Here is a 13431-nt window from a genome sequence, read left to right as displayed (position 1 = left end):
GGGGATCGAACTGGCAACCCTCCGACTGCCAGACGACTGCTCTTACGGCCTGAGCCATGTCGCCCCCGAATGTCTTTGAGCAAACTGTTCTAATGTGCTAATGGTAATTAAGACACTTGGTAACTTCATAAAATGTAGTAATAACCAGGGTCAAATGCCTTTCTACGCTACACTGAGCTTGTCTGCTGTATTATATCTTCTGAAATACTCTCAGAAAGTGCAACCCCCTCCTTGTTTGGTCCTCTCAGTTGGCTCAGTTGTACCAGGCAAGATCAATCGAGCACAGATAAGTATTTGAATCCAAAACAATTACGCATTTAACCCAGATATGATCGCAAACATGATGAGCAAAACTAAGTTACAGCAAATAACTGTGCTGTAGTTGCCTGTATGCATATGCCACTCTCTCACCACGATGTATAGTACAGTGAGTAATGGCTGGACTAAGTAATCCTGACACTATGCATGGTGAATTTAAGTGCTAATCGGACACCTGGTAGCCATTTTCCACTAGTGATGGTGTAGTAGGGAAAGGCGTTTTATTCATTATGGTGGAAAAAAAAATCTAAAAAAAGTTTTAGTTCAAAGCTCTTCTGTTGCATACTTTTGAAAGGTCACTGTCATTTCCACTACTGTAACAGCATGTACTGTATTCATTAATCTCATTCATTCTTCATTCATTTCATTTCATTTGTTCAAATAAAACGGGGCTGCCTACAATCTCAGAAAAAATTGTTCCAAAAGGCACCATGTGATTCCATAGGAGAACCATGTTTAGTTCAAGGGTTCCTTGCCTGTGAACATTCACACCTCACACCAATGGCAGAGGGTTCCTTAAAGAACTAGAAATGGTTCCTCTATGGAGACGAGCCAAAGAACCCTATTTGAGTGCTTCTTTAAGTTGTGCGCTTTGGACTGCCTGTCAGTGAGGTAACAGGCAGGGGAATCTATAGGAGCTTTGGTGAGTCAGACTATCAGCTCACCCTTTAGACGTACAGGTGAGAAGGTGAGATGTTAAGAGGGTTAACTTATCGCTGAGATGTGGTGCAGACCTTGATCGCAGTGAAACAGGAGCACAGCTGCGATTCATTAAAGTTTGGCCGGCACTTTTCAAGCCAAGGTTTGACCTGCTCGACCCTTGTGTGTTTTTAAGTAGACAGAGTGTCACCTGCTGTCATATCGGGTATAAATCCGTATTTATCTGACGCTTTTATCCTCAAGGCTGCAGGCTGTCTCATGCAGCCTGGCTCATATCTCTCTGTGTTGTACGTACAGGTGATCAGGAGGAAGTTCGCGGTCTAGGGGCGACATGGCTCAGGCAGTAAGAGCGGTCGTCTGGCAGTCGGAGGGTTGCCGGTTCGATCCCCCGCCTGGGCTGTGTCGAAGTGTCCCTGAGCAAGACACCTAACCCCCAAATGCTCCTGACGAGCTGGTCGGCGCCTTGCATGGCAGCCAATCGCCGTTGGTGTGTGAGTGTGTGTATGACTGGGTGAATGAAAACCATCAATTGTACAGTGCTTTGGATAAAGGCGCTATATAAATGCCGACCATTTACCATTTAGGGCTGTAGCATGTTCTCCCCAGAAATATGAGACACAGAACTGCATCACTGTGATGGGCAGGAGTCAAACCAGGGACTGGCTCAATCGCGTAATGGACTCCTTTGTTAAAAGAGCTGTGAGGAGCTCTATCTGACTGATTGATTGGCTTGGTGAGTGTTTGAGGCGTCCAAAGTATTCTTGCTGGAGTCGGATGTCCTTCCAGGCTCGGGGGGGGGGTTGGAGGGTGGGGGGAGAGGAGATGGGTTTCGGGTTTTTGTTGTGATCGATTCCCTCTCTCTTAAGACCATCCACGGCTTTTAGAGAGGCACCTTCTTGTCTTTCGGGTTTCCGTTCTGTTCGATTTTCTACTCTCCTCTCGATCTGGAAACCTTTTTAACCCTTTACGTTGTGTGAGGTCACAAACATGTGATGAGAGTGTTCTCATCATCATCATCATTCTGATGCTGATGTCACAGTCACTGCTGGTGAGTGAAAGTGGCAGAATTCTAGAACGCTGACTGAGAATAAAGCAGGGCTGAATCCATCACATCGGGCAGAGCAAAGCCGGTGATCCCACACAATGCACCTGTGGATCGAAATGACATCAGCATTTGTATCTTTGCCAGCTTGGCCTTACCCTTTGTAATTGTATTTTAAATGCAGGCGTTGGTACAGTGTGACTCACTCCACTCCACTTTATCACTAGACAGCTGTGTACAGTAATTTAATGTATAAAATGTGACTATGGGTCTATAGAATCTGATGCTTAAAAGTGTCATTATTTTGACATGAGCAACCCCCATTGTGTGTGCACATGCTCACACACACACATGCACTGACACGCACAGAGACACACACAAACATGGATGCACTCACATATATATATACACACACATACACACAAACAAGCATGCAGCCACACACGCATCCACAGGCACAGTGGCACACACACACAAACACAAAAGCACACACTAACACACACGCATGCACAGACAGACACAGAGGCACACACACACCCACACACACACAGAAGCACACACACTCAACATATGCCTCACCTCCTTCCTGCCGAGCCTGATAATCTATGAGCGTAAAAATAGTAAGATGAAAAACAGCAGCGGGAGACATAAAGATGAGTTTTCCAGCAGGAAGAGAAGGATTGAATTAACACCATTCCTCTCTGAGTGTGTTAGATACTGTGGGTCCACTCGTGCGTTTCTCTGGGGTTGGGAAACATGATAGTTTTATGTGACTGGAGTAATTATACCATTGCTCAATGTGTGGTGAAATATTCAACACTGATGAGGTTCCCCGCCTCTTTAATCTGTTTATGTGGTTTTGCTCTATCAGTGTCTGTGGTATAACAAGACAGGCTCTCAGAAATAAAGGTACAAAAAGTGGCTAAAAGGTACAAATGCTTGTCACTGGGGTGGTACCCTATAGTTACATAAAATTGTACCCTTAGCCAGCAATATGTGATTCATATGTATGTGTGTGTACATTTCTGTACCTTTAGGGTACAGTTTGGATCCTTGAAGAACAGAAATGTACCTCCATTGTCACTTTATGTGGTATTACAAGACATGCATTATTTAACCTTTTGATGTGCGATGCGATTAGAATGTCCTCAAATTAACATTCTAATGCTGATGTAGCAATCACTACTGGTGATGGAAATCAATGGTGTTCTAGAACACTGCCTTAGATCTTTGAAACAAAACATTCCCAAAACCTGCTCTTCAAGGGGTTAATGACATGCACTGGTCTTGTTTAACTTTTTCCAACAAGGTTGTGTTCCTTCTTCTTCCCTGGAGAGAAAAAGCGGCCACCTTTCCTAACACCCTTCCCTCTCTCTCTCTCCTGTGATTGACAGCTGGGACCACCTACATTTTCGGAAAGGGAGGAGCCCTCATCACGTACACCTGGCCCCCCAACGACCGGCCGAGCACACGGGCAGACCGGCTGGCGGTGGGGTTCAGCACACAGCTACGGGAGGCCATCTTAGTGCGGGTGGAGAGCGCGACGGGACTGGGAGACTACCTGCAGCTGCACATAGTAAGGACCTGGAGGGGGGTCTGACATTGAGGGGAGGGGGTTGGGGTAATGCTGGAGAAAGTGGTAAAGATGGCGGTTGATGCAAGGCTCTGACACACTAGTGACCTTAGGGACAAGAGAACACCCAGTTATACTGTGACATCACAGAGCATCGGAAGCTTCTGATTGCATTACGTGCTCAATAACTCTGGGTAAAAAGTGGAGTTTATAGTTATGCAATGTATGATCCTTGCCCCTGCCAATTATCACATTTGATTGTCTATTGCAATGACTTTTGGTTGATACTACAGGGACGATTTGATATCGTCACTCCCATTGTTATGCCTGTCGCTGAGATTTAAATTGTACTGAACTTTGACCCCATCGCTGTCTCAGTTGCCATGACAACCTTATTATAGAATATTCTCACCTGTAATTATCTTTCACTGAGCAGCATCAACTAGCTTCCATGTCTTGAGCGTGAAAATGACTTCTGAGATGCGTTCTCATCATTTATGTGTTCATGCACTTTATGAGCGACAGCGTCAAAATCAAATTCCAGCGATATTGGAATGTTGGTGACAATGTAGCGATATCCATGGTTCCAATCATACATCACTAATCTATAAACCAGCCTTAAGGCACTTACCCAACAGTGAACTTGTGTTACTATAGTGGCAGGAAAACACCCAGTGCCACTGTGACATCACAGAGCATTCTGCTTGCATCATATAGTCTGGGTAGAAAAGAAAAGAAATCTACCAGAGGTCATAGAGGAAGGGAGCCAATAATTCCTGAGTTTTCTGGATGAGTGGTGATGTGTCATGCCTTTTGGGCACTTAACTACCATCAAAGAATGGTCCCCAAAGACACATACTATGGTCATATGACCATATGTGGCAGTATGTAAAGGCCATTCACCTAACTAGGTGACAATAACAACAGCATCTCTAGCCAGCCAGCAGTTTTAAGCATTAACTTAATTGTGATTGACTTATGAAGCAGCAGGTATTAGTCTGCATTTTTATGTTTACTGTAATCATTGTTGTTAGAACTACAACAAAGGCAGCACCTGCTAGTAAAGATAGCACTCAACACAGTGCTGTTGTTATTTGGCGTACATTACCAAGACAACATTTGTAATAAATTAGCAAGGATTGTTGCTCTGGCTCCAATTGATAGCTGTACTTTTGATGTGATTGGAGGTGGCCATCTTGACTAACACTAGATACATCACTTCACATGTAGCTGGCTAGATATATTGCTGTAACTTTGTAAAGTTCTATTTGAGCATTGTCTTGCTACTGGGGCTAGTGTTTTAAGTGCACATATGGAACTCTGATGTCTCTTATTACAGTAATGATAGACTGCTAATGGAGCTATATGAAAGTTACAGCTGCTTTGCTGCATCACAATGCAACAGACCCTGACAACTGCTACTGTGGTATGGAAGTTCCACCTGCTTTGTTGCATCAGAATACAACAGAACCTGACAACTGCAGCGACGGTATCAATGTTCTGCTGGCTTTATTACATCACAGTGCAATGGACCCAATCAATTACAGCAGTGCAACATAAGGAGCGGAATGTGCTGTTTCTGGAGTACCATATTTGCATATTTCACAAATTCACATTGCAGCGTGCTGGAGAATGAAGAAAAATAATAATAGTCATAACTCTCTGCACTTTATTTGGGCAATTACAACAATGTGGGAACAAAGAAAAAGTATTAATCTGGCTTGAGGATCGTTCGTGGACCCCTGACACTGAACATGCAATTAGATTCCGGGCACAAACGCGCTTTATCACCAGCCGTTGAGGTAATTGTTCTCTTAACTCTGAGCGGAGAGTCTGTTCCCCAGGTTGGTGAGTATAATGGTGTAATGGCAGCTGCTCAGGCAGACGGTGAGCGGGCCGATTTTGCTGCGTTAACACTTTCTCTCTGGCTGAAATTACAGTGTAAACCCCCCCCCACCCCCGCATGCGTGCGCCCGTTCAACTTCCTTACTTAGAGTTGAGGCCGCACCCGGAACTATAACTATAAACTACAATTATAATTATGTGAGCATCCACAGTTATGGGACGACCTGTACATTTTGATGCATTTTGATTGGCTGTCGTTAATGCAGCTGGATGAAAGCGCTCTGGAGGGGATCTGACGGTATCATTCGTCACCGTCGTTGTCGTCATAGTCGTGCTGCGGACTTTGCCACCCACGTGATTTTCAGCGATTTTTAAAACTAAATATTTATCATTATCGTTATAGTTCTAGTTTTTATCATTTTTATCGTTCTTGGTGTGGGCTGGCCTTTACGCTGAAGACTGTCCCTTCCCCTCTGGGGACCTTGTCGTGTCTCTGTTGAGTTCAAATAGAGATGGGGCGGCCTTCCCTGCCCTCGCCCCCACCCCTCCCCCGCGTGTCTCTGAAGGCCAGTCACAGCTGACCCCAGCGTGTGCAGTGGCCAAAGCCCTGAGGTTCTGTACTGTAAGTGCACTGGAGCCGGGTTCAGAGAGGAGGGAGGGAGAGAGGGGCGATGTGGTAACTCACTAAGGCTGTACAGCAGTCCACATGCCGTTCCTTGGCTGCATTTTATTTGTCATTAGTTTTTGTAGCTGAGAAATTGCATAATTTAATGCCTTGTCTATGTGCTTCAACCAAATAGACATCCAGGAAGCAACTCCAAGCTAAGTTGCATGGCCATTGATCTTCTATAACCTTTGTTACATCACAATGCTTGGTAGCCAGGTGACCACAGCGGCAGCATTCCGTTGCCATGGTGATAGCATTACCGTGACATCACCAAAGAACACATTGATGGAAAAAGACTCCAGTCTTTACAGAATGCCCCATTCACTTTTAATGGCCATTTCTGTCATGGACCAATATACTGTATAAGCCATCAATCCCTATATTATGTGTGAGGAATTGGATTATAGCGCATGCACTTTGCACATTTGCTTTTAGCGGCCGTAGACAAGTAATTTGCGGCATAAAATGGAATCAGAAATGAAGTATCGCTTTGCTGGCACTAGAGTGAAACTAGGGAAAGACTGACCCAAATTAAACAGTCAATGAAACACCAGCCTTTAGAGTGGTGGGTGTTTATACAAGCTTGGCACCATGAAAATGGAAAATTGCAGCTAAGATATTGAGGTTTGGTTTGTTTATGTTCAGCAAGCTAGACGGCTAACTAAAGTTTGGTCATTTACCATAATACATACATTAGAACTTGATAGAGGAAAAAAATTGCCTTGTCCATATATCCTGTTTTCACAGTTAAGTACAGCGCAAAGTTTAAACTTTTTTTGCTACCTGGTAGCTGAGCTTAAATTGACTGGCACTGGGATAAATAGACATATGGTGTGATTCCCATTTCAGGGAGAGCAGAATCTATCATTGTTCTGTATCCTTTGGTGGAGCTCTCTGTTCCGTGATCTTTGTTGCATCATAATGCACTGTAGCCAGGTGATCCCAGCAGGGGCACTCTGTTGCTATAGCGATGAGAGAATCTGCAGGAACACTAGCTCTGTGCCTTCACAATGCATGGGGGCCCTGTTGATTACAGAGCAACAGGTCGTGTGATCACGATCTATTTCTGCAGTGAAGTGACTCAAACCGACACGCTCCTTCCTTCCCTAAATCAACACAGAACCTGCTGCTGTCGGCGGTGTAATTGCTCCATTTTTCATTGTGTTGCTGCCGTTTATTAACTTGTTGATTCTGGTTGGTTCTGTCCATAAACAAAGCCAGGCGAATGAGATGATAAAGCTGTGGCTGATCCTTCCTTTGATGTGTGCTGTTCGTGGAAGTACAGCTGTGAATTTATTATTGTTTTTTGATTGTGTGCGTGAGTGAGTGAATGTTGAAAATGTCAATCTTTATTTTGAAAATGTAAAATAGTAACAAAACAGAAACAGTATTTAAAAACAGAAGAATGACAAAATATAAAAATTCCCTCCACCAGACCTTAAGCTTAAACCTACGTAGATGTGTTAAAAGGAGTAGGAAGAAGTAACACTTATGTACTCCTACCCCTTTAATGTCAATGTTATGTGTGTGAGTGAGTGAGTGAGTGTGTGAGTGTGTGAGTGAGTGAGTGAGTGTATGAGTGAGTGTGAGTGAGTGTGAGTGAGTGAGTGAGTGAGTGTGTGAGTGTATGAGTAGTGTGAGTGAATGTGAGTGTGAGTGAGTGAGTGAGTGAGTGTGAGTGGGTGAGTGAGTGAGTGAGTGAGTGAGTGAGTGTGTGTGTGTGTGTGTGAGTGAGTGAGTGAGTGAGAGTGTGTGAGTGTGTGAGTGAGTGAGTGAGTGAGTGTGTGAGTGAGTGAGTGTGTGTGTATGAGTGAGTGAGTGAGTGTGTGAGTGTGTGAGTGAGTGTGTGAGTGAGTGAGTGAGTGTGTGTGTGAGTGAGTGAGTGAGTGAGTGAGTGAGTGTGTGAGTGAGTGTGAGTGTGTGAGTGAGTGTGAGTGAGTGAGTGTGTGAGTGAGTGAGAGGGTGAGTGTGTGAGTGAGTGAGTGAGCGAGTGAGTGTGTGTGAGTGAGTGAGTGAGTGTGTGAGTGAGTGAGTGAGAGGGTGAGTGTGTGAGTGAGTGAGTGAGTGAGCGTGTGTGTAATGAGACTTACAGTTTACTTGCGGATCTGTTTCCCACCCCAGCCACGCTGCACTGGTCAGAATGACAGAGCAGCGAATGAGCCTCCTGTTGCAGCGTGATCTCATGACTGTCTATCACGGCTGATTAAACGGGTGCACCTGGGGCTCCGTCGTGTCCCGGGCCCCGGGGTCACGGGGTCGCTGGCCCCCGCCCCTGGCCCTGCTAACAGGGAAAACCCTTCACCTGTCAATCACTGACATCCTGACAGGAAGTGGCCCACAGTATACAGCGGTCTAATTAACCCCGCCTTAACTGCCGGCTTCTCTCTGATTGGTTCTGGGCATCGAGGGGCCCCTAGTTCCAGGTGTACGTAACACTTGAGAAAACTTGCTGGATTAAAGCCCTGTCCTAACATGTTTTAGTCTTGTACTTTGACTTGAAATCTTTTTTCTCCCCTCTCATGTAGAAAATATTTACTTGTTTTTTAAGTTACTGTTCGCTTGACAAGTGAATTTTCTTAGTCCGTTTGCAAATCGTGAAATTAGTCAAAACTGTCTCACCTGGTTTGTCTGATTTAAAGAAATATTAATAGGATTATATGTAAGACTAAAATACTTTGGGTTTTTTGCACAGCTGCCTGTAGTCTGCCTGTGTTCTGCCAGGTTTCCTGGGCTCACCGCACTGCGGCTCGTCCTGACCTCACGTCATGAAACTGAAGAATTTAACAGGAAAAAAGGGCTCTAATGTCTCTCTCCGTTAGTGGGGAATCCTCCGTCCGGATCGTTAATCACGGCGCCCGAAATGCTCCGGGGACGGGCTGCGTGTCCCTAAACCCCACTTAACCCCACACATAAGTGCCTGAAGATGGGTCTGTAGATGGGTCTGTAGATGGGGGCTTTAGATGGGGGCTGTAGATGGGCCTGTAGATGTGGGCTGTAGATGGGTCTGTAGATGAGGGCTGTAGATGGGTCTGTAGATGTGGGCTGTAGATGGGTCTGTAGATGGGTCTGTAGATGGGGTCTGTTGATGGGGGCTGTAGATAGGTCTGTAGATGGGGGCTGTAGATGGGGTCTGTAGATGGGTCTGTAGATGGGGTCTGTAGATGGGGTCTGTAGATGGGGTCTGTAGCTCACTGTGGACCCAGTGGGGTGGAGGCCCAGGGGAAGCTCTGTTTGTGAGGAGCAGCTAAACCTAACCATGCGCTTCAGAGAGATCCTCAGCATTCATCAGAGCTTATCTGTCCTGGTGCTGTGAGCCAGGGAAGTCCTCATAAACACATTTTAGCACAGCGACTCTCCCAACCGCTTTCATCAAACTGGCAGAACTCATTTGCGTCTTTTTGTTAAAATAATAACAATCATAGTTAACATTAACACTGCCGAAGACTTATGTTGCATTTTCCACCATGCAAGTTTAAGTATTTTGTGTAGATGGGAAAAAGTGTTATTTCTGACTTTTAATTATTGGTAAGTTATGGAGTGTAATTCACAGGATGGAGAGACAGGGAGAAAGAGAGAGAGAAAGATTTGCCAATAACTACATTTGTATTTCATGCCAATGAAGCAATTCAAATGTAAATTTGAGAGAGAAAAAGAGAAATACAGAAACACAGAGAGAGAGGGAGAGAGAGAGAGAGAGAGAGGGGAGGGGGAGAGAGAGAGAGAGGAGGGGCGCAGATGCAGTACCTCAAAGTGACAGGTAGGGGCGCCACCTTCCGTCTCCACGTCTCTGACACCGTCTTCCTGAGAGATTCAGGAGGTGCTGCTCCTCTCCTCTCTCCTCTCTGAGAGATTCAGGAGGTGCTGCTCCTCTCCTCTCTCCTCTCTGAGAGATTCAGGAGGTGCTGCTCTCTTCCCCTCTCTCCTCTCTGAGAGATGGCCGGCGCAGATTAAACCGTCACAGAGATGCCTAATCTGTCACCCCACCCCACCTCCAGTCAATGATCAGCCTTATTTATATTTCACTTGCACATGCCCCCCCCCGTCCCAGTCTGGGACGCGACTCAAACAGGGAGTTGACGAATTGGCTGCGGTCAGGGAGGCGGGGGGGGGGTTGACGGTTGCCGGCGGTATCGAGACATGGGGGGGGCTCAGATCACCTGCATATCGATTAAGTCTCTCGCCTGAGTTGGGACCATGGGACACATTGGGGAGCAGGGTTTAATTAATTTCCTGACACTGAGCAAGAAGGCTCGTCAAAGTCCTGGGCGCTGTCACATGATGTTGGGGGTGGGGGGGGGGGGGGGGGTCCAATGGGTCACACACACACACCCCCCCGCCCCCATCGCTCCAGATCACAGTTCACCCAATCATTCATTACATTACATTACATTATTGGCATTTGGCAATTCACACTCTGCACATGGCTGTGTTTGTGTCCTTCACTCAATCCCATTTTCTCCACGGCCTTAAACTCGCGACCTCACGGGTTACAAGGTCAAATCCATAAAGGATGTGATGTACCGCCAGGCACAGGAAGTGGATGTTCCATACCTCAGTCTGTTGCCCAGAACGCTATATACAGTATAAATAGATAGGACGCAACGGCCATGCATTTTTATGACAAGAATGACTATGTTGTATCCACAGTCTGAAAAGGGCCGGGCAGCTGAGGGAAAACACGAAGCCTCTCAGTCCTTTTGTGTTCCTCCAGGCGGAACAGCGGGGAAACCCGGTCACCGTGGAAACAGAACCCGGCTCATTGTCTGTAGAATCGAGCGTTTTGCCTCCGGGAATCGATGCGCTGTTACAGAGCGCGGCGGCTGGGGTTAGGTATCGGTATCTGCCGTGTTCTTCTCTCTCCTCCAATCGGCTCTGCGGCGGGCTGAGATCGCGGCCAATCGGCTGCTGGGCTGCCTGGCCACGCCCATGGCCACCCTTCCCCGGCGAGTCAGGACGCTGTCGATCAAAAGCGTCCAAGGATTTGCCGGGGTGTCGCCCGATGGTTTCCGATGTTAAATCCGCGAGCGAGGCGTTCACCGAAAAATGGAATCGAATCTCTTGAATCATTCTATAATTGTTTCTTTTCTGCTGAAGGTTGGTAAAAAAAAAAGAAGAAGAAAAAAGTAGTGATTTCACAAAGCATTGGTTATTAAATTCTACAGCCCGGTATGCTCTCTGGACTGAACCCCAGTGAAGCGGTAGTGATCCATCACCCACACACACCGCGCCACTGCCAGCCTGGGCCCAGCTGTGACCAGGGCCTCTGCTACGCGCTGCAGTACGCGTTATAAAGTTTACCCTGGAAGAACACGTATTTTGCTTTCTGCGGCTTAAAATGTATTGCGTTTCGGGCGGGGGGGTTCCGAGGTCTAAGGAAGTGTAAATGATCTGGGGAGAAAGAGAAATAATGTAGTTTATGGAAATATTAAATTATTAATATAAAGCAAATATGTGAAATAAAATACAGTGGGAATCTCAAGAGTTTTACATTTTACAGTACGTTTCGCATTTTTGTCGTTTTAATTCAAAGCAATTTACAAGTGCACATATTCCTCAACAAGTGAAAAACGCCAAATCCATGAATAGCAAAACACATGCATGTGTGTATGTGTGTGTGTATGCATGTGTGTGTGTTTTTTTGTGTGTGTGCGTGTGTCTGTGTTTGTATGTGTGTATGCATGTATATGTGTGTGTGCGTGTGTGTGTATGCATGTGTGTATGCATGTATGTGTCTGTGTGTGTGTGTGTGTGTGTGTGTGTGTGTGTGGGAGCATGTGTGCATGCGTGCATGTGTGTGTCTGCGTGCGGGTGTGTGTGTGTATGCATGTATGTGTGCGTGTGTGTGTATGCATGTATGTGTTTGTGCGTGTGTATGCATGTATGTATATATGCGTGTGTGTGTATGTGTGTGTGTGATCTGTCTGTGTGTGTGTGTGTGTGTGTGCGTGCATGTGTGCATGCGTGCATGTATGTGTCTGCGTGCGGGTGTGTGTGTGTATGCATGTATGTGTGCGTGTGTGTGTATGTATGTATGTATGTATGTGTGTGTGTGTGTGCATGTGTGTGATCTGTAATAATGTCTATTTGACTGCTGCCTCTACCTGAGTGTCTGTCCATTCCCGTGTGAAAACGCACCCATCACACCCCGGCGGCCCAGACTGCGCGGAGCGAGACTCACACGCACTCATCAGCCTCCTACACTTGAACACGGTCTTAACAATAAGTGCCAGCTTTTACCGCCGTCCGCTGAGCACTCCAGACACGCTCTCCGTCCCCCGGCCCTCCCCTCCCCTTGTCCACGCTAGCCCCGCTTCCTCCAGTGCCCACCACCGGCCTGATCCACCGCGACCTTTACCCTCTCAGCGCACACGAGGCTAATAACGCGACCAGCGGCCGCCGCGGACCCAATGCCCTGACAGAGCACTCGTCGTGTTATTGGTCTGCGGCGTGCTGAAAAGGTCTTGGTCCTGAGTGTCCTGAGTGTCCTCTGTACGTGCGCGTGTCATTCAGACTCTGAGCGTACTTCCCTGACTCTGAGCGTACTTCCCTGACTCTGAGTGTACATCCCTGACTGTGAGGCCGTCCTGTGTACTTAACACCTGCAGGGAGGCGGCAGTGTTCGGTCCAGTTAGGGAATCGGCAGGGAGAGGTTTGCATACTGTTTTATTATTTTATATACTCCCGTTTTAGCTGTTTAATGCAGGACGGGTGTGTTGGACACATTTAATGCGTCTGTGGTCAGTGGAGGATAAACCGTGCTAACCTCACAATCCTGCCTTGCCCAGACCAGCCAGTTTATTCTACTTCCAATTTACCACCATTATGTTGTTTAAGCTCATTTTAATAACTACTTTTGGGAGGTGGTGGGGGAGTCCTGCAACATACAGTATGTAGCAGCGTAAATCTTATTGATGAGTATTGCCTGCAGTTTGCAGTGTGGTTTAAAGGCGTTGTTTTTCTTTTTAGAATCAAAAGCTCGAGTGTAAGAAAGGGAACTTTGGGGATGCTCTAGGGTGAAACACGGCTGTTTCCGCATTTCTCGACAAACGGCATCCGAAGCCGCTTTTGTTTTGACGACTGCGCGGGGATCCTTTTCCCAGAGGCGAAGGAACGCCCCCACGTCGGCGCTGTGTGTTCTTATTGAGAACGGGTTCCTTTATCCGTTGTTCTTATTCATCCCGACCAGTCCTAGCGGGCGCACCTTACGTGTGCGAGGTTCTGCGGGTTCTAAGAGGACGGAGTTGAGGGTGGAGTTGATTCAGAGTGCTGGGATTTCGGAGGCGGGGATTGGTTCCCGACTCCCGTACAGATCCGCCCACACAGAGG

General features: G+C 46.7%; 1 protein-coding gene across 2 annotated transcripts in view; it reads left to right on the top strand.

The window, feature by feature from the left end:
• The window catches only part of nrxn2b (neurexin 2b), a 794861-nt gene that overhangs the window by 669805 nt on the left and 111625 nt on the right, over positions 1–13431 (top strand). For both annotated transcript variants that reach the window (XM_061234183.1, XM_061234182.1), the window contains one exon: positions 3415–3596. In XM_061234183.1, coding sequence (XP_061090167.1) covers positions 3415–3596 — 182 coding nt within the window. The remainder of the gene's footprint in view (positions 1–3414; positions 3597–13431) is intronic.

The sequence above is a fragment of the Conger conger genome, chromosome 3 (genome assembly GCF_963514075.1).
Source record: "Conger conger chromosome 3, fConCon1.1, whole genome shotgun sequence".
In the NCBI taxonomy this organism is placed as follows: Eukaryota; Metazoa; Chordata; class Actinopteri; order Anguilliformes; family Congridae; genus Conger; species Conger conger.
Note: the sequence above shows the minus strand (reverse complement) of the source record. Positions and strands in the feature narration are given on the sequence as shown.